This window comes from Geotrypetes seraphini, chromosome 8 (genome assembly GCF_902459505.1).
Source record: "Geotrypetes seraphini chromosome 8, aGeoSer1.1, whole genome shotgun sequence".
In the NCBI taxonomy this organism is placed as follows: Eukaryota; Metazoa; Chordata; class Amphibia; order Gymnophiona; family Dermophiidae; genus Geotrypetes; species Geotrypetes seraphini.
The window spans coordinates 121,645,055-121,664,284 of NC_047091.1; the positions used below are offsets into that span (position 1 = coordinate 121,645,055).

Genomic DNA, 19,230 nt, shown 5'->3' on the forward strand with positions numbered 1-19,230 from the left:
CACATGTCATTTTTATTTCCATAACCTTCACAATTCAGTAACAGTGTAATACATTTCTTCCTACACTTATAACACAATCCTTCTCCATGTTCCACTGGTCTGGATAATCCAAGCACTGATCCTATACTATAAAAGCTCACTTTCCTTAAGCCAGTGATCAGGATTAGGCAGCCCCAACTTTTTGATAAGTCAATATGAAGTAACTTCTTACTGTCCCTCCACGTTCGTCCCTTTCTCTGCCTTCCAGTGATTTATATAGCAAGTCATTTCAAGACATCACAAGACTGCTATTAGAAAAGAAGAACAATGTACTGTATTATTTCTATTGCAACAAAACTTCCAGAAGCAAATAGTGAGAAAATCACTGCTATTGGCTCCTCCGTGAATAGGAGTCTCTTACAAGGATGGACTGTGCTTCTGTAAGCTCTGTGTCATATACTATTTAAGTCAATAGGTAGTCTCCCAAGACAAATATATTCTCCCAAATTGTAACCACAAACTCATTCTTTACTCTTGCTCACATTCTTCTCTGCAGTCTTAAGAAGAATGTTTCTGCTGATATTTTGAGAAATGATTACTATTCCAAGGGCACACTACTACGGAAGGGAAAAAGGAACTTCAAATCAAACAGTGGAATAGGGAACCACAGCAGCTGAATTTCCCACGTTGAGTTATGGAAAAGTTTTTGCTCTGTGTGTGATACAGATTGTAGTGATGAAAAGCTGTCATTGTGACAGAAACTCAAATGCAATCACAGGTGCTGGACGTGGAGTATGAGCCACAAGGAAACTATTTATATCTTGGATTCCAACTATGCCAAAATCTGTGATAGACAATGACACTTGTGTAGGAGACACCTGTGTGGAGCCTCTTTCAAAATCTATATTGCTGGATATTAAAGGCAATCTACTGTCCATACCTTCTGGAAGAGCAAATCCCATGCTTAGATACCTATCTGAGCTTGGGAATGGATCTTGCTGATCTGCTAGGACCAGATCTGCCGGTAGCTGGTAGACCCCAGTTTCTGATGGATTTATGGTTCTGATGGATCCAGTTTCTGATGGATTTATGGTACAGTCTGTAGTAATTCCCAATGGCTCCTCTCCAGGGTCAAAGGGACAGTTTATTTCCAAAGGAGTGCTGCATTCATAGCTCTGTCCGGATTCACTTAGACATCCCACACTACAGGCAGTGCTTTCCACACTCAAAGACTCTACATTTTTAAGATAGGGTGGAGATATACAAGTTGAGACAAGTTTGGACACACAGAACAGCTATATGCTATACAATACTAACACCCAGTATTCATTTGTTTATAGACTTGTCAGCTATAATTACAACAGAAACTATAAAGTATGAGTATAATTTTATTAGACACTTGAGCATGTGAAACATTTGCATGCTCAAGTTACTTTCCTAAATCTGCCCCTGGATCTAAGCATCTAAAAAGGAGATGTACCTACATTTAGGCAATATAAAATAATTTTATAAGGAAGCCCCTTTCATAAACCTAACTTTAGGTGCTTATTTTAAGTCAATTTTATACAGACAAGTAGGTGCCTACTTGCCTTTTTACAATATTAGCTTCCCAGAAGCAGAAATCACAGACATTTACAGTGACCCTAGAGCTGGTGCAAAAGTCCATACAGTGCTCCCCTAGGCACCCTTCTATCCCCCCTCCTATTTAACCTCTACATCAGACCTGTCATCGATATAGCCCAGAAGTACAACATTAAAATTTACTCCTACGCCGATGACATCCAGCTACTCCTCCCACTAGGTGAAAACCGATCATCCCAAATTGCCAACCTCCAACTCTGCCTTTCCGACATGAAAACCTGGATGACTAACAACAAACTACAGCTGAACAGCTCCAAGACTGAACTTTTATGGATCAGGAAAAAAACTACCAAATACACACGCCCAACACTATCCTGGGGTTCCACCTCACTAACAGCAGCAGATCAGGTACGCAGCCTAGGAGTAACTTTAGACGGCCACCTGTCCACCCACATATCTCAAGTAGTTTCCACCTCCTTCTACTACCTCTGCCAACTGAAATGGATCAAACCCTACATCTCCAAACCAGACCTAGCCCAACTCCTCTATGCCTATATTCTCTCCAGGATGGATTACTGCAACTCCCTGTTTAACACCTTCCAGCATGTACAAAACACAGCAATCCACCTCCTACACAGCCTCAACTACCGCAACCCTATCTCCCCAGCCCTCCGCGCAGAGCACTGGCTTCTGATCAACCAACACTGTGCATTCAAGGCCCTGGTAATAGCACATAAAAGAATTTACGCAGCCCCCTTCCGCTCGGAAAGGGAGAAACGCCTATGCATCCCCCCCAATAAGGTCTCTCCTGTCAGAAACTGCCAGCAAACGCTCCTACAGCCACTTCATCCCCCAACTCTGGAAACAACTCCCCCCCGCAAATCAGATTACAGAACTCATTGATGACCTTCCAGAAAGCTGTAAAGACCCTCCTTACAAAAACTAAAATTCCAACTGCAATCAACCCCCACCGCCCCCTAAAATTCACCCTTCCTCCTGCACTCACTTCTCCATTATACTTAAGTTGCTGCATAGTCTTTGTACTGTCCAAATTTATTCCGCTGTGAATGTTTGCTTGTAACCCATTTTGAGCTACTGGGAGGACGGGATACAAATTGAATTAAATAAATAAATCCTATAATCTTAAGTACATGTAGACTAGCACATTTTATCATCTATGCATGTATACGTGTGTTGCACCCACACTCCTCCATGTCAAAGTATTCTATAAGAATTCCTACACGCACCTTCAGAGGTATTTCTATAAGAAGTGATGAATGAGCGGCGTAGTAAGGGTGAGAGGCGCCTTTTCCATGTCCCCCTGCCACGCGTGCCCCTTCCCTACCCCATACCTCTTTAACTTTCCCAGTGCGAGCAGCATCATCAACTTTCTGCCCGCCTCGGCTCTCCCTCCAATGTCACTTCCTAGTTGTAATGTCACTTCCTAGAAGTAATGTCAGATGGAGAGCCGAAGCTGGCACGAGCAGCAGATTGGAGTTGCTGCTCACGCCAGCGAAGAGCTAAAGGTATGGTGGGGGGGGGAGGGGGGATGATGGTGCATGCACAGCAGGAGAGGAGAAGGAGGGGTGCCGGCACCTCCATTAAGGTGGCGCCTGGGGTGGACCACCCCCCCTTCCCGCCTCCCCCCTTACTATGCCACTGAATGAATAATTAGGCAGCAAGTATGTGTACATAAATAAGTAAACTGCTTTGGTTGTATCTTAGAAAGGCAATATAGCAAGTGCATTACCCTTACCCTTAAAAGCAGGTTTTCAAGCCACATATGCATGCAATCAAAACAATCCAGCTATGCATTATCTGAAAGTGCGCACATATCTTTACTAGTGCAGATTTGGGAATTCCATGCAATGGCACAGCACAGACTTTGCACAGAATCCCCCAGCCCTGCAGAACACACAGAATTCTGCCAAGCTACCATATTTTAGAGCTCCTAGGCCTGCCTCCCTCCTCCCAACGCTGCTTCTAGTCACTTTCTCCTGGGCCTCCTTGGTAGCAAGGTTGAAGGATCATCCTGGCCAATAGCAGACAAAATGGCAGCAGTTTATGCCACAACTGTCATGTCTGTGCGCCATCTTTCTGTTTGACTCTGTGGCTGCCAGCAGGCCCTTTGCTGCTAGCACTGATAGACTGCCTGTTGCAGCACAGCAGGCATCTCTCCCTGAGCTGCCATACTCTGTTCTGGCTTGACCCTATGTGCCTCATGCTGGCTGCTCCCTAGAATGTGTAGCCTCTGTCACTGGTGATTCTCAGCTGCCTTTCTGCCCCCTCCAGAGCAGAGCACTTACTTGCTTTGGCTGTCATAAGAGTTAGTCAGACAGACCAGCAGTTTGGCAATTCTGTTCCTAACTCTCCTCTTGTTTTGGTTTTAAAACATTTGGCATTTGACTATCCCCTAGAATTAGGACCTCAAGGACCAGGGCACTGGCAGCCAACACCCTCAGAAATCTATGTTGGGGGTATGTGGAGGGAAAGACCTGGGCCATCTGGGTGTACCTCCTTTGGACTCACTGGACAGCCAATAAAGGTCCTAGCATCTTCCTTGCTCTTTAGCTGTATTTTATTTTAAAGCAACTGAATTTGAAGAGTCAATCTCCTTGCCCTAGCATACTTAGGACTCCTTGGCCTATCAGGCCAATCCAGACTGCAGAGGGCAGCATGTTCTATCATCTGCTGGAGATTAGGAACTACTGGCTGGCAGAGGGCTGCACAGAATCCTTATCGGATGATATCATAAGTCAGTAGTTTGTATCCTCCAACAGATGGTTGGAGTGTACATATCCACACATCTGGACTGATCTGGAGGGACAATGAGGAAAGGGCTCTTACAAAACTGCAAAGTTGATTATACATGTACAAAATACATGCACTGACACAATGTAACCTACTTATATGTGTCAGTGCATAGGTGTTCTCGATATTTAGATGTGTATTTTAATAAAATCTGTGAGTACATACAGAATATATGCCCACCTTTACACCTTCTTCAGAGCAGATGTATATTTGTATGATAGAAATTGTGTACTACTAGGCACTCAAGTCCAAGTTCAAAAAAGCACTTATAAAAATTTTTAATCTTTATGGAGGGTTAATTAATGGAAGATGAGGTCCTTACCTTGATCTTACTCTTTATAGTATAAAAGCACATGAGTCCTGAACCTGTGGATAGTGCATCTTCGCATCATACATAGTGTCTGTGACATAATTCACCCCTGACAGTACCATCTGGGGCTATGTGCTAGCCTTTGAAGTCAGAATGTCATAGCATTTTATGGCAGGCACATATCATGAAGGAAGCCACTGCCTCTGCCTTAAGTCCCAAGGCCTGAAATTGCCTTTTGAGGATCAGATCCAGCCTGCGGTCCTGTGCATCCTACAGGACAACTCCACTTTTGCTGAGAAGAGAAATACACTTTGAAACCTGTGCCACCAAGGAATCCACCTTAGGTGACACAAACAGTTGCTGGAAGTTGGGAGCTATGGGGTATAACTTTGCCATTACCCTAGCCCCTCTGATATTCCCAATGCTCTATCAGCATCATAGTGATATCAGGATGTGAAGAAAAAATGTGGACTGCATCTTGGAGCTGGTCAACAGAGAGCGCTGTGTAGGAGCAGATTGCGGTACTTCTAAATCTAGTTCCCACAGGGAGACTGTAATGACTTTATTTAAGTTGGTCAGCTAGAAAAGCCTGCACAGTGTCAGTGTCCTTTCCCTGGTCTAGGGCTGCTACAGCCTCCTGGCTGGAACTGTTCGCACGCAAACTTGCATCCCCTACAGAGGAAGCACTGCTGGTGAGTAGAAGCATTGATTCAGATCCCCAATCATCTCAGTCCATCTCTGACTGGACCTCAGGCTCCCAGAGACCCTTTTCCTTTGACGGAGCAAGGTTCTGCAGTAGAGAGTGACACGGTAATGGCTACTGCAGTAATTCCCATAGTAACAGGAAAGAGGTGCCAATTTTGCCCGTTATTACCATGGCAGCGGTAGATCATTCTATGGTAGTGTTGGTAATGGGAACCGCTGCCATGGTAATACTGCGGCAATGGGGACCCAGGACACCCTCCACAAGCCTACCTTTTAATGTCCCTAGTGGTCTAGAGGCTTCTCTGGGGGCAGGAAAGAGCATAACCCACTGACCCTCATGACATGGGATGTTTTCCCACAGTTATCCGTGGGAACAGGAATGGTGACAAATGATCACTGTGTCATTCTCTATTTTAGACCCAAACAAAATGTTATGAGGCAGGGAAAGGTTTTAAAAATAAAATCGGTAAATCCAAAATGGCCACCATGGCAGCGATTTTGGCACCATAAACGGCCAGGGGGAACTAGAATAATAACCAAAAAATTTCAAAACCAGGATTTTAGGGTGGGGGCGAAGACCCTCAAGTAAGACCCCAAGTCTTCTCCACTCTGATGTCTCTCATAGACAGTAATAGGCTGTTCTCACAGTGCTGCCATGTACCGTACCTGTATCAGCTCTCACTGTAGCTGGAGATAAGAAAAACTTTTCTGCCTCAGACAAGCAAGCAAGCACACAGGATGTCCAGGGGCTTGTCTCTTTGGGCTCCCAATTACACAGGCTGAAAAGCCTTAAACCCTCTACCCCAGTGAATTGCAAACTGTGTGCCACGGCATACCAGTGTGCCTCCTGAGATTTCAGGTGTGTTGCGACACACTGTGGAGGAGAAGCGCCGGTGCCGGCTGACTGTCTACACGACATGCCTCTCGTGAGTGAAGATGCACTACCCACAAGTTCAGGATTTATATGCTTTTTGCACTGGAAAGATAATTATAGAAATTTCTAAGTGTATTTTGAACTTGCTAAAAAATTAACCCTCCACAAAGTGCTTGAAATGGAAAGAAAGGATTACCTGTGTTTTCTATGACTAGATTGTCTTGATTGAACTGGGAGTCCAGGCAGCTGGTGAAAGAAGGCACTGGAACAGAACTGTGGGGGAAGCTTGAACACTCCACCCCTCCTTCATCTAAATCATTGTTCACGTAATCCCTTGTTATTTGAAAGACAAATGAGAGAGAGAGTGGTGGTATCATAAGAACCAGACAAAGCAAAGAAAACAAAACTTGTTTAGGATCATAAATATAAGAACACTTCCCTGTTAATATTTGCTTGCTAAATTTACTATAGCAAATTGTCTCTGGTGATGGGGAATTTTGACATTTCAATATGCTAAGTGTATGGTATTAGGGTAATATATTTTTAAAACATTTATGGTTATTTATAAAGCTACTTTTTTCAAATGTGATCAAGGTGGAATGCAACACAAAGAATACACACACATGAAAGCAAACGTGGAATCTTTTAGGGAGAGGAGGAGATAGTGGCTGCTGCGGATAGACAGACCGGATTTGGCTTTTATTTGCCATCATGTTTCAAACAATATATCTCAAAATAAAACACTTTAGAAAATAAATAACTGGTTAAACAGTACAAATAAGAACATTAAAGTCAATCAAAAATATGAAATGCATTGATTTACTGGCTTGATGAACCTCCCTGAAGCAGCTTTTTTCTTTGTGAAACTATGGTCAGGAGTGGATGTACAAAATTTATGCTAAGAATCAATGAAGATACTGTTCTTACAACACAGCAGAAGTTTGAACATGTTTGCCTTTGATCAGGAGTAAAGCAGACAAGAAAGGATATTCAGATACATTTCTGAACCTCTGTTATAATGTCATACCAGTCCTATTAAAGTTGGGGTGATGTTCCTGGACGGATGTTTCTGAATGTGATAACACTAAGGGCTCCTTTTACTAAGGTGCATTAGGGCCTTAACGCGCGTGCTAAATTGCCATACAAAAAGGGAATTATAATAATTTTAAAAAGATTTGGGGGCCATTGACAAACTATTGCAATGATTAGACACCATTTTCCACTGAAAGTACTTTTATACATAGAGAGGAAGGGGGATGGTATAAAATTCTATTAAAGGTTTAATCAATAGATAAGAATATAACATTTATATGATATTTTTGATTAAAATATTTGTGGGAAGGAGGGGTGGGGAGGGTATAAATTTTTGTATTTAAGATGATATTAGAAGGAAATTCAAGTGATGTATACAAGTTTTAACTGATGTAATATTGTGTACTTGATGTAAGATGGAAAAATGAATAAAGAATTTTGAAAAAAAAAAAAAAAAGAAGTGTAACATTTGTGAAATCTTTTTAAAAACCAACACACTTATCAGTTTATTTTGCCTGGGTGAGGCTGGCATGGATGACAAGGAATGCATGCCAAGGAATGGGTGAACGCTTCAACAGATCATCTACATTTGATCACTGTGCCCTCAACCAACTACCTGGGAAACCACCAAAAGAATCTCAATCTCTCTCTGTTAGTTGAAGAGATCAAAAAGGCCATCAAACAATTTAACTCTTGCCAGTTGTCTGGGCAAAGATATAATTCCAACCAAACTACAATGCATCACGCTCAAACGCCTCAAGATTTTAGAGACATTGATATTTGCAAGGAAATACAGTAAAAACATAAAGGGGTCCTTTTACTAAGGGCTCCTTTTACAAAAGTGCGTTAGGGTCTTAAAGCGCAGAATAGTGCGCACTAAAATGTCGCGTGCGCTAGCCGCTTACCGCCTCCTCTTGAGCAGGTGGTAGTTTTTTGGGTAGCGCGCGCTAAAAACGCTAGCACACCTTTGTAAAAGGAGCCCTAAGGCGCGCTAGCCGTTTTAGCGCATGCTAAATGCCAACGCGTCCATAGACTATAATGAATGCATTAGCGTTATTAGCGCGCACTAAAATGGCTAGCGCGCCTTAGTAAAAGGACCCCAAAGAGTTGCTATCAAGCCCAGTATCCTGTTTCCAATAGTGGCCAATCCACGTCACAAGTATCTGGAAAGATCCCAAAAGATTACAGGTGTTTGTGAAAACTCCACGTTTCTTTGCTATGTATAACAGTGAAATGTGCCTTATTTTCCAATAAACAGACTCATCACAAATATATGTAAAAAGAATCTGACAGAAGTACTGCATTTTCTTGGCCAGACTGCAGTACTTCAGACACTATTTTTGTTTTAAAATTTCTTGCCCACCTAACACCTAGGTGGGTTATAATTATACATACACAATTCATTTATAAGAAAGACAACAATAACAATTGTACACATTAACACATAAGATATGTCTTATTTTATAGCGAGCTCAATAATAGAACATCCCTCTCAGTTTATAAGTCTTGAGCAGTTGTCTATAAGAACATAAGCAATGCCTCCGCTGGGTCAGACCTGAGGTCCATCGTGCCCAGCAGTCCGCTCACGCGGCGGCCCAACAGGTCCAGGACCTGTGCAGTAATCCTCTATCTATACCCCTCTATCCCCTTTTCCAGCAGGAAATTGCCCAATCCTTTCATGAGCTAAAAACGCTAACGCAGCTTAGTAAAAGGAGTCTTAAATATGTGTCTAGCTAGAAAAAACTTGTATCGGAAACATGTACTGAAATTATGGCTAATCTAATGTAAATTGTAACTTGTTAACTATATACTATGGGGCTCATAATAAAAAAAACCCCACATTCAAAAAGTGGCCTAAATTGGTACTTGGATGATCAAAAAGCCAGATCATCCAAGTACTGATAATCAAAGCTGGGTTTAGATGTATCTAAACCCAGCTTAGGCCTTTACCCTGCCTCTAAACACCTAGAGCGAAAAGAGGCATTTTTAGAGGAGGGGAAAGGGCGGGAAGTGGGTTGACCTAGACTTAGTCATACAGCAAGTATAACCAAAAACTTTAACAGGTTGCCCAGTCAGGGCACACTTGCACGGTCTGTGTCTGTGTATGGCCGTTTGGTGGAGGATGGGCAGGGGAGGGCTTCAATGGCTGGGAGGGTGTAGATGGGCTGGAGTAAGTCTTAACAGAGATTTTGGCAGTTGGAACCCAAGCACAGTACCGGGTAAAGCTTTGGATTCTTGCTCAGAAATAGCTAAGAAGAAAAAAAAAAAATTTAAATTGAATCAGGTTGGGCAGACTGGATGGACTACTATGTTACTATGTTACTATATGTTTTGACTTAGACCAAGTCAAAACAGGTATAAGTTCCGAATAGGGGGCGCAGAGCTGATTGCAGCTACCGCGATCAGCTCAGCAGCCCCGGCAACCCACCCATCCCCCACCGCAACAATCGCAGCAGGAAGATGGCTCATCTCCCCTGCCATGATCACGATCCTCCCTTGAACTGCCGTGATCACGATCTACCCCCCACCCCTGAATCCCGACAATACCATCCCTCCTGTCGAGGCAACCCATCCCCAAGACAATACCAGCAGGAGGAAGCCCAACCCCTCCTGCTGAGGTGACCCCCCCACCCCCCAGACAATACCAGCAGGAGGGAGCCCAACCCATCCTGCCGGAAGGCGACCCCCCCCTTCAAATATGGCAGGAGGGATCCCAGGCCCTACTGCCCACGGAGCACCCCCATGACTGCCCCCTGAACCCCCGATTGCCCCCCAAATCCCTGAACCCCACCCTCGACTTCCCCCCCTGAACTTATGTTAAGTTGGCTGGACGGACAGGTCCCAAGCCCATCCGCCCGGCAGGCCCACCATCCTCCAAATGGCGGGCCTAGGGTCTGATTGGGCCAGGCGCCTAAGGCCCCGCCCATAGGAGGGGCCTTAGGCGCCTGGGCCAACCGGAATTGGGTCAGTTGCCTTAGGCCCCTCCTGTGGGCGAGGCCTTAGGCACATGGGACCAACCTAGCCCATGTGCCTAAGGCCCTGCCCACAAGAGGGAGGGAGAGAAGCAGGCAGGCAAGTGGAAAGTGGGATGCAGAGAAAGATCAGTTTGATTGCAGGGTCAGGGCATGAATGCCTCAAAGGAAGGACCCTTTGCCATGAAGTCAAGGAGGGGACCTGAAGTCTGTGGCTTGTTTGACTGTCAAATCCAGCCCCCCAAGTCCCAATGTTAAAAAGGGCCTCGGTGCCTTGTGGATTCTCTACCCTGATCTGCCCCATTGCACAAAAAACTATTCAGATGTGTGTGCATTTCAAGGAGGAGGAAGGCATCTCTTCAGTAGCCACATGCAACACTTTGTCAGCAATATTTGAGAGTCAAGGTGCACAACTCCAACCTGGGTTAGCTTTCTATTGTTTAGATTCCACATGTACCAAGAAGGCTGCATACAACCTGCACACATTTTTACAGGCAGAACAGAGGGAAGGATCTGGCATACAGCCCCCACTTGCAACTCCTTCTGCGTGCCTGACCAATGGAAGAAGTGTTCAAGGCATAATACAATGTAAGTACCATGGCCTGCACCCAGCTGTATAGAAAAACCAAACCAAACCAAAACAGAATGACGGCAAGAGCCACCAAAGAGGTCCCCAGGGGCTGCACGTGCCCTGCGGAACTTGCATTGAAGAACACTGCTCTATAGCATAGCCCTTAGCTTAGTTAAGTTGCTCCAGGTTAGGCAAATTGGGAGGGAATATAAAGCAAGAGGAACATTCAAAGGAGCAAGAGGAAAACTGCTATCCCTCCCCCATTAAAAATATTACGCACATTGTTCCAGGGTGGAGATTATATTTCTTCCTCCCAAAGCGAGTTTGTTGTGTGAAATAGTCATACTGTTCAGATTTCTTCCACAAGTAATAATACTCCACACACTCTCCAACTGATCGTGTTCGCACCTGTGGAAAACACACCCAGAAAAAGGATGAAAATACTCATTAAGCTCAACAGCAATTAACAGCAAACTGTACTACAAAGCATTAAAAAAAAAAACCAACAGATGTAGAGTCAGAGGAAACAAGTATTAAAGAATATAATTTGATTGAACTGACACAGCACAACAGAGATGATCTCTCCCCTATAGTTGTGTGACTGGGCCTGTCAACATATTATTCTACACAATTAAAAATCTTCAGACCATTAGGGCCAGTGCTCTGTGCTGCTAATCTGAAGGCCTGCTGACAAATATGTTAAGTAGCACTCACAGCCTCAGGGGAGAATGTTAAATCAAGTGTTAATATGTTATGATCTTACTAACTGGCCAAAAAATGCAGCTAGAGTGCCTGAAAGGAGCAGCAGCCTGAATTTATTACAATACTACAGGAGTGTGTGTGTTTTACAATATGGAATAAGTCCAGTTTAGGTACAGATTACTAGTCTTTATTCAGTCCCTCTGTAGAGACACTTGAATAGGTCAAGAAATGGTACAATAGTAACATATTTGTCTTTTAAGAAAGAGCCTTTTTTTATTTTTTAAGATACACAACTTATATGAAACAGGCACTTTTTTCTATTGGACCATTATATAGGTGCCACCTGCAAGTATAAGGGCTATTGTTGTGGTGTATGGTTGGGTCCAGTAGGTTTTGGAGGGCTCACCACACATTTTAAGGGGGTTATGGTGAGATGTGTACCCGGGACCTTTTATGTGAAGGTCACTGCTGTGTCCTCTGAGTTGCCCTACTGCTGGGATGTCTGTGTGGCCAGTCTACTAAGAATGCCAGCCCTTTCTACACCCAAATGGCTTGTTTGTAGGGGTTTTCGAAAATGGTTGAAAAAGAGACGCACATCTGAAAAATGGCCATTTTTGGAACAAACAAGATAGACGTTTTGCAGTTTTGTAAATAGGCATGTTTGGTACTGGATTTTTATGCGTCTTCTGCAAAACATCCAAACTCGGATTTGGATGTCATATTGAAAATGGCCCTCCAAATGAACCATGCAAAGGCCCCTGGGCTATAAAGTGATATATGGTGTCAACTCTGGTGGACTAGTATTGGACATCAAGATTCCTCGTTCACTCCATAATGCAAGAAAGACACGTCTTAAGATGTTCTTCCCCTCAACTTAACATGTTAAACAAAAATCTATTCGGGTCCACCTTCAAATCCCTAGGCCCCAGAATCTAGAATAGATCATCCCTACACTTACGTCAAGTATCCTCCTATTATAGCTTCAGAAGAATGTTAAAGACATATTTTTCTCTTCATAATGACTGATCTCTACCCAACCCATTCTTTAGAATCTAATCGCTAATGTAATAACTGATCCCAATCTTATTGTAAGCTGTAATGATTCCTTGTTGAAAATTGCCGGATATAAGAAACTATATGGTATGGTATGGTAGGAAGAAACAAAACAGGACACCTCATCGGGCCTGAAAAATGGCCATTTTTGAAAAAAACAAGTTAGAAGTTTTGCAGTTTTGAAAATGAGCATGTTTGGTATTGGGTTTTTGTGCATCTTCTACAAAACTTTCAAACTCGGACTTGGACATCATATCAAAAATTGCCCTCCAACCATGCAAAGGCCCCTAAGGAAGATACGAAATGGGACACTTGAGTGAACATAGATTGACTTGGATTGGCCACTGTGGAAACAGGATACTGGGCTAGAAGGACCACTGGTTTGACCCAATATGGCTATTTTTATTTTCTTATGTAACCCTGTTTGTTGAGGAGAAAGTAAAGATGTTTACTTGTAACAAGTGTTCACCGTGGACTCAAGATTAATCAGGAACACAATCCCTCCAACTACCCCAAAAGTTGTATTCTTTCTAGAACTATGAACTGATCAAGGAGAGTGCAGTATACAGGAAGGGCTGGACATGATTAGAACTTAGTCCCAAGCTCTAGAAGAGCTGATGTTACCCGCTTGTGTGCTTGATCAATCCTGCTACCTTAGGAGAACACAGGTGAACAATTTTGCTAAAGATTACACAATTTCTGTTTCTTGTATGCTCACAAATGCGTAAATTACATACTTATACATTAACTCTTGTGCAAGAAATGGCAGGTTCTAACTAATTTGTTTATTACATACTCTTGAAATGCTGCAGTAGGTTATAGTGCTACTAGCCATGCACACTGCTGTCATACAACACATAAAAGACAGTCCCTGCTTAACAAAGCTTATAATCTATTCCAAGACAAACAGGATAACTAGTTGTTTCATTTCCATTTGCAGCTAACCAATGACCTGAATGCACAAGCAGTGCTGTGAAACAGGCAGGGTACTGGGTTAATTCAGTTGTATCAAGAGCCAAACCTAGTGATGTGGCCTAGCAGCAATGGGGGTTGTTTTTTTTTTTTTTTACCTTATTAGCTTGTATAAGATGAAAGTTTTTACCATGGACCCTGAATCCATGTTCAAAGTTTCTGCATTCTTCCTCACTCCATGCACATAGCTCATCTATTGAAAAAGAGCACAATTTACTAATCACAAAGTTTCAAAGGACTTTGGATAAAAAGAAAAATCAGATTTTCTGAACTGTGAACTCTATTTATCCACTTGCCTTCCCACTCTCTACCCTATCTATGGCCCTTTTTGTATCAAGAAATAAAATCATCTGAAAAATATTTTACCCTATTATTAAACAGTTTTTTGCTATTAAGTAAATTACTGGCATACTGAGGACATCCTCACCTCTAATGACTTTGACATTGAATCGTAATCTTCGAAGTGCTTCTTCAGCATTGAAACTACATTTAACGAGTTCATAGAGAGCCTGTGGACAAAAGTACACTACAAACAGTTAGCAAAGCAACAGATCTACAACCTGGAAAATATTATCTGCTTGCTCTGGCCTTATAGACTGTGAAATGTCTCAGCGAGCCAAAATTAATGTACAATGTCATGCCTCTTTCAGCCTTGCCCTGGTTGTAATTTGGTATTGTTTTAGGACCTTACTGCTATAGTTATTTCCTGCCAGGACATGTGAGATAGAATTTTGGGAAATGTAATCTGAGAGATGTTTCAGTTCCCCCTGCTTGTCTGCATAAACTGGTTTCTATTGGTCTTTATTCTGCAAGACCTCTCCTCTCTCAGCTAAACTTGAATTCTTTGCCTCTTGCTGTATGTCTTGGCCAACTCTGACTTCTGCCTGATAAGGTCATTCAAGGTGCTTCCTTTCCTTGGCCACCCGAGCTAATCTCAGCTCTGATTGGCCTCTCTCTGGAACTCCTCTCCCCTTACCGGGATGGATTCCCTGAAGATCCTGTGTGCCTTTGTAGTCATGCAATAGCCCTGCTGGAATACACTCCTAGCCACATGCTTCTGGCCACATGGTCCAGCCGCATGGCATCGTAGACCACCTTGATGTCTCCCTTTAATTAGAGGACCATTATTTTCATATTTTCCATCTGACCTTATGCAAGAATCATCCTGCTACCCTCTCTGGATCTTGGATTTTCAGTATGTGCCTCTGCCTCTCCCCCCTGCTCTCCAAACCTCACCACCTCTACATCACCTTACGTTTGTACGGAATCTATCCCCTTTTAATTTTAGAGAGTGTCCTCTCATTCTCTCTACCTTGGAGAGAGTGAACAACCTGACTTTACCTACTAAGTCTATTCCCTTCATTATCTTGAATGTTTCGATCATGTCCCCTCTCAGTCTCGTCTTTTCAAGGGAGAAGAGACCCAGTTTCTCTAATCTCTCACTGTACGGCAACTCCTCCAGCCCCTTAACCATTTTAGTCGCTCTTCTCTGGACCCTTTCGAGTAATACCATGTCCTTCTTCATGTATGGCGACCAGTGCTGGACGCAGTATTCCAGGTGAAGACATACCATGGCCCAGTACAGCGGCATGATAACCTTCTCCGATCTGTTTGTGATCCCCTTCTTAATCATTCGTAGCATTCTGTTCGCCCTTTATGCCGCCGCCGCACATTGCGTGGACGGCTTCATCAACTTGTCGATCAGAACTCCCAAGTCTCTTTTCTGGGAGGTCTCTCCAAGTACTGCCCCGGACATCCTGTATTCGTGCATGAGATTTTTGTTATCGACATGCATCACTTTACACTTACCCACTTTGAACGTCATTTGCCATGTCGATGCCCATTTCTCGAGCTTGATTATGTCACGTTGCAAATCTTCGCAATCCCCCTGTGTCTTCACTACTCTGAATAATTTCATATCGTCTGCAAATTTAATCACCTCACTTGTCGTACCAATATCCAAATCATTTATAAAGATGTTGAAGAGCACAAGTCCAAGCACCGAGCCCTGCGGCACCCCACTGGTGATGCTCTTCCAGTCCGAGTATTGTCCATTTACCCCCTACTCTCTGTTTCCTATGCTCTAGCCAGTTTTTAATCCATGTGAGTATTTCACCTTCAATTCCATGGCTCGTAATTTTCCAAAGTAGTCGTTCATGTGGAACCTTGTTTAATGCCTTCTGAAAATCCAGATATACAATGTCGACTGGGTTGCCCTTGTCTATCTGCCTGTTTACTCCCTTGAAGAAGTGCAGCAAGTTCATCAAACAAGATCTGCTTTTGCTGAAACCGTGTTGGCTGGTCCTCATCAGACCGTGTCCGTCAAGGTAATCAATGATGCAGTCCTTTATCAGTGCCTCTACCATCTTTCCCGGTACCGAGGTCAGACTCACCGGTTTGTTGTTTCCCAAATCTCCCCTCAACCTTTCTTGCATGAGGGCGATTTGTAAAACGGCCCCCCCCCGGACACGGATCAAATCCGATACGTGCCCTTAGTGAATCTAACCCTTAGACAGAGAGAGCCAAGGTTCAAAGAACTTTGATTTATTTTTTAAGAGCACATATCATATCATTTTGTGTATTTCCAAATACATATTTTATTTCCCTTAGAATACTTTATAAGCTGTTTAAGTTTATTATTTTCTTTACAGAAATGTACCTAGCCTTTTTCTATAATTTGTTAATTTTCTTTATAATGTGGTTTAGAAAAACATTATATTTCAATGTTCAGGAATGTCTTTGCCTTGGTCACGTGTAGGAATAGTCCTGCCTTCTGCCTTATATGGAAATGCTCTGACCAAGTATTGGAGATTGGAGAGCTGACGTACCAGTTAGTTCAACAATATATAAAAGCGTGTCCAGCTTTGGCACTTTGAGAAATTCTCCACAAAGACATGAAGTAAAGTCTTGTTGTGAGAACATTCTCCCTCCACAAATACAAAATATTATTTGTGGAGTTTTAATTATGGAAATAATTGCAGTTATTATTGGCATTTAAAATTAAAAATAATTGGAATTGAAAATATATGCATTTGTATGAGTTATTAACTTGGAGCCACCATGTTGGGTGGGGACACAGAATCCCGTGCTCACTTCCAAGTGAAATAACACACCTTCTTCATAATAAGAGAAATGTTCAGAAATCTTTACCAAGAATACTGCAAGTTTTAAGTTTTCTTAAAATTTGATTAATTGCCTAAACAAAGTTTCAAGGTGATGAACAATAAAATAAGAACATAAGAATCGCCGCTGCTGGGTCAGACCAATGGTCCATCATGCCCAGCAGACCGCTCGCGCGGCGGCCCTCTGGTCAAAGACCAGCGCCCTAACTGAGACTAGCCCTATCATCGTACGTTCTTGTTCAGCAGGAACTTGTCTAACTTTGTCTTGAATCCCTGGAGGGTGTTTTCCCCTATGAAAGACTCCGGCAGAGCGTTCCAGTTTTCCACCACTCTCTGGGTGAAGAAGAACTTCCTTATGTTCATACGGAATCTATCCCCTTTCAATTTTAGAGGGTGCCCTCTCGTTTTCCCTACCTTGGAGAGGGTGAACAATCTTTCCTTATCTACTAAGTCTATCCCCTTCAGTACCTTGAATGTTTTGATCATGTCCCCTCTCAATCTCCTCTGTTCGAGGGAGAAAAAGCCCAGTTTCTCTAATCTTTCGCTGTACGGCAGTTCCTCCAACCCCTTAACCATCTTAGTTAATAGGTTTAATTTTTACATTTTTGCAAAGACCAACATTTAGGGACTTACTAAAAAATGACTGCAAGGTTACAGCATCAAGGAAAAGAAATACCTTTTTGAAACTGCATTGTTATGCATTTCTCCAAGTCCTGGAATCCTTGGCATACAATGAAGTGATTTATCTTCATTTTGCATTGTGACAGCTCAGGGACACTCACCTGCTCACTGTCTTTAACTATGTCCCTTTGGGGTAGATTTTCTCTGGAAATTCCATCCCATCTCTGTTTAGCTGCTTTGTATAGAAACTCTTCCACTTCAGTCTCAGGGAGGATATTTGGATCCCAAAGCAGTTGATCTTCATTCTCATAAACTGAAGGATTAAAGCACCAAGGTTGAAGAATGACTATTCAACAGTCAGTCCTACAGCTGCTTCTAAAATGATACGGCATGACCTTCCTAATGTGGGCTGTTTTCTTTTAGGGAAGCCCTGAGTTTCTTCAGTCTCCTACAAGCAGACTCTCCCCTTCTCCCCCAGCCTCTTTTTCCATTTGCTTACAGGGGACAAGACTGAAATTACATATGTACAAAAATGACTAAAAACTATGGCTTTGTTCCTGTTTGATTAGCAAAGTAACAATCTTGAGACTAAGAAGGTATGGTAAAATTGCTGATAGCTATCTTTATTTGTTCTAGCTCTGGAATATTCCTCTTTGCATCCTGAGATGTACAAAGATAGCTCCTAGAGGCTGAGCAAGCATAATTATTGTCCACATGAAACCAAACTAAAAAGGAAAGTTAAAAGTAGAGAGAAAACACCTGGAAACAAACAGGGGAAGTACTGTATTTGAAAGGGAAAGTTGTTGTATATGAGGGAAAACGCCTTGTGAAAAGCACACCAATTAAAAAACACTCACCTTTATCACCGTGTTTGTCTAAATATAGGAGAGGAACAGATGCCTGGTACAGAGGTCCAACCATGATCTCCCGGAAATCAACCCAGTTGGGACGCGACTGGAAAATGGCAGAAAGTAAATGTTCCATTCAAACCGCACTAATCACAATTGAAAAAATAATGGTATCTTCTTCACCTGCTACACAGTTCATAATCCAAGCTAAACTTTGGGGCTGATTCTGCAAATGGGCGTCCCGATTGTAGACAGTAGTAGGCAAGCTACTGCCATCTGGCAGCCAATTGGGACACACATTTAAAAAAAAAAAACCCCAAAACAACCCTCCCCAAGGCAGGATGTCTATACTGTAGGCGTTTGTTACAGGTCTAGGGAGATGCATAGGGACACTTAAGCTCGCCCAAGGCTGGGTGTGGGCAAGGCTTTGCCCGGAAATGGCCTTGGGCGAGTTAAAACGTCCCTAAATATCTCCCTAGAGACACAATAGATGACTGAAATGTAGGCCTGCAAAATGTAGGCCTACATTTCATCCTAAAAGTAGTCACCGCTGTCGGCTCAGCTGATGGTGGCAAGGGAATCCCCGATCTGCTGAGCCGGCAGGACTTTCTGAAGCCATACTGGCTCAGCTGATCGGGGGGGGGGAGAGGGAATACCCCTGCCGCAATCAGCTGAGCCAGCAGCAGCAGAGGACCCCCAGTACCCACATCTCTGCGGCAGGAGGGATGCCCACTCCCTCCTAACACCCCCCCTCCAATTAGCAGGAGATGCTCACTCCCTCCTGTGCCGGGCCTCATCAATCCCCCAAACCCTGACACTTCGCACCTGACCCTTCACACCAACACCCTCCCTAACACTTCCCACATCCCACCCTGACACCCTCTGAAGCCCTCCCCTGTTACTTTAGAAGATGGCCGGCAAGAGAAATGCCCACTCCCTCCTGCCAGCAGGCCCACTTCTTCCAACATGGCAGGCCTTCCCCTTCCTGATGCATCCTGCGATGCACCAGGGAGGGGCCTAAAGACCTGAATGATCCAGATACCTAAGACCCCTCCCAAAGTATGGGCCTTAGGTCTC

General features: G+C 43.4%; 1 protein-coding gene across 7 annotated transcripts in view; it reads right to left on the reverse strand.

Annotated features, from left to right (window-relative positions):
• Positions 1 to 373: 373 nt before the first annotated feature.
• Positions 374 to 19,230, reverse strand: part of MIER2 (MIER family member 2) — a 63,770-nt gene continuing 44,913 nt past the window's right edge. For all 7 annotated transcript variants that reach the window (XM_033957380.1, XM_033957377.1, XM_033957378.1 and 4 more), the window contains 7 exons: positions 18,163 to 18,259; positions 17,467 to 17,618; positions 13,990 to 14,071; positions 13,661 to 13,755; positions 11,116 to 11,243; positions 6,457 to 6,593; positions 374 to 1,213 (listed from right to left, as the gene is read on the reverse strand). In XM_033957380.1, the coding sequence (XP_033813271.1) occupies positions 726 to 1,213; positions 6,457 to 6,593; positions 11,116 to 11,243; positions 13,661 to 13,755; positions 13,990 to 14,071; positions 17,467 to 17,618; positions 18,163 to 18,259 (1,179 nt within the window). In that variant the 3' untranslated portion in view covers positions 374 to 725. The remainder of the gene's footprint in view (positions 1,214 to 6,456; positions 6,594 to 11,115; positions 11,244 to 13,660; positions 13,756 to 13,989; positions 14,072 to 17,466; positions 17,619 to 18,162; positions 18,260 to 19,230) is intronic.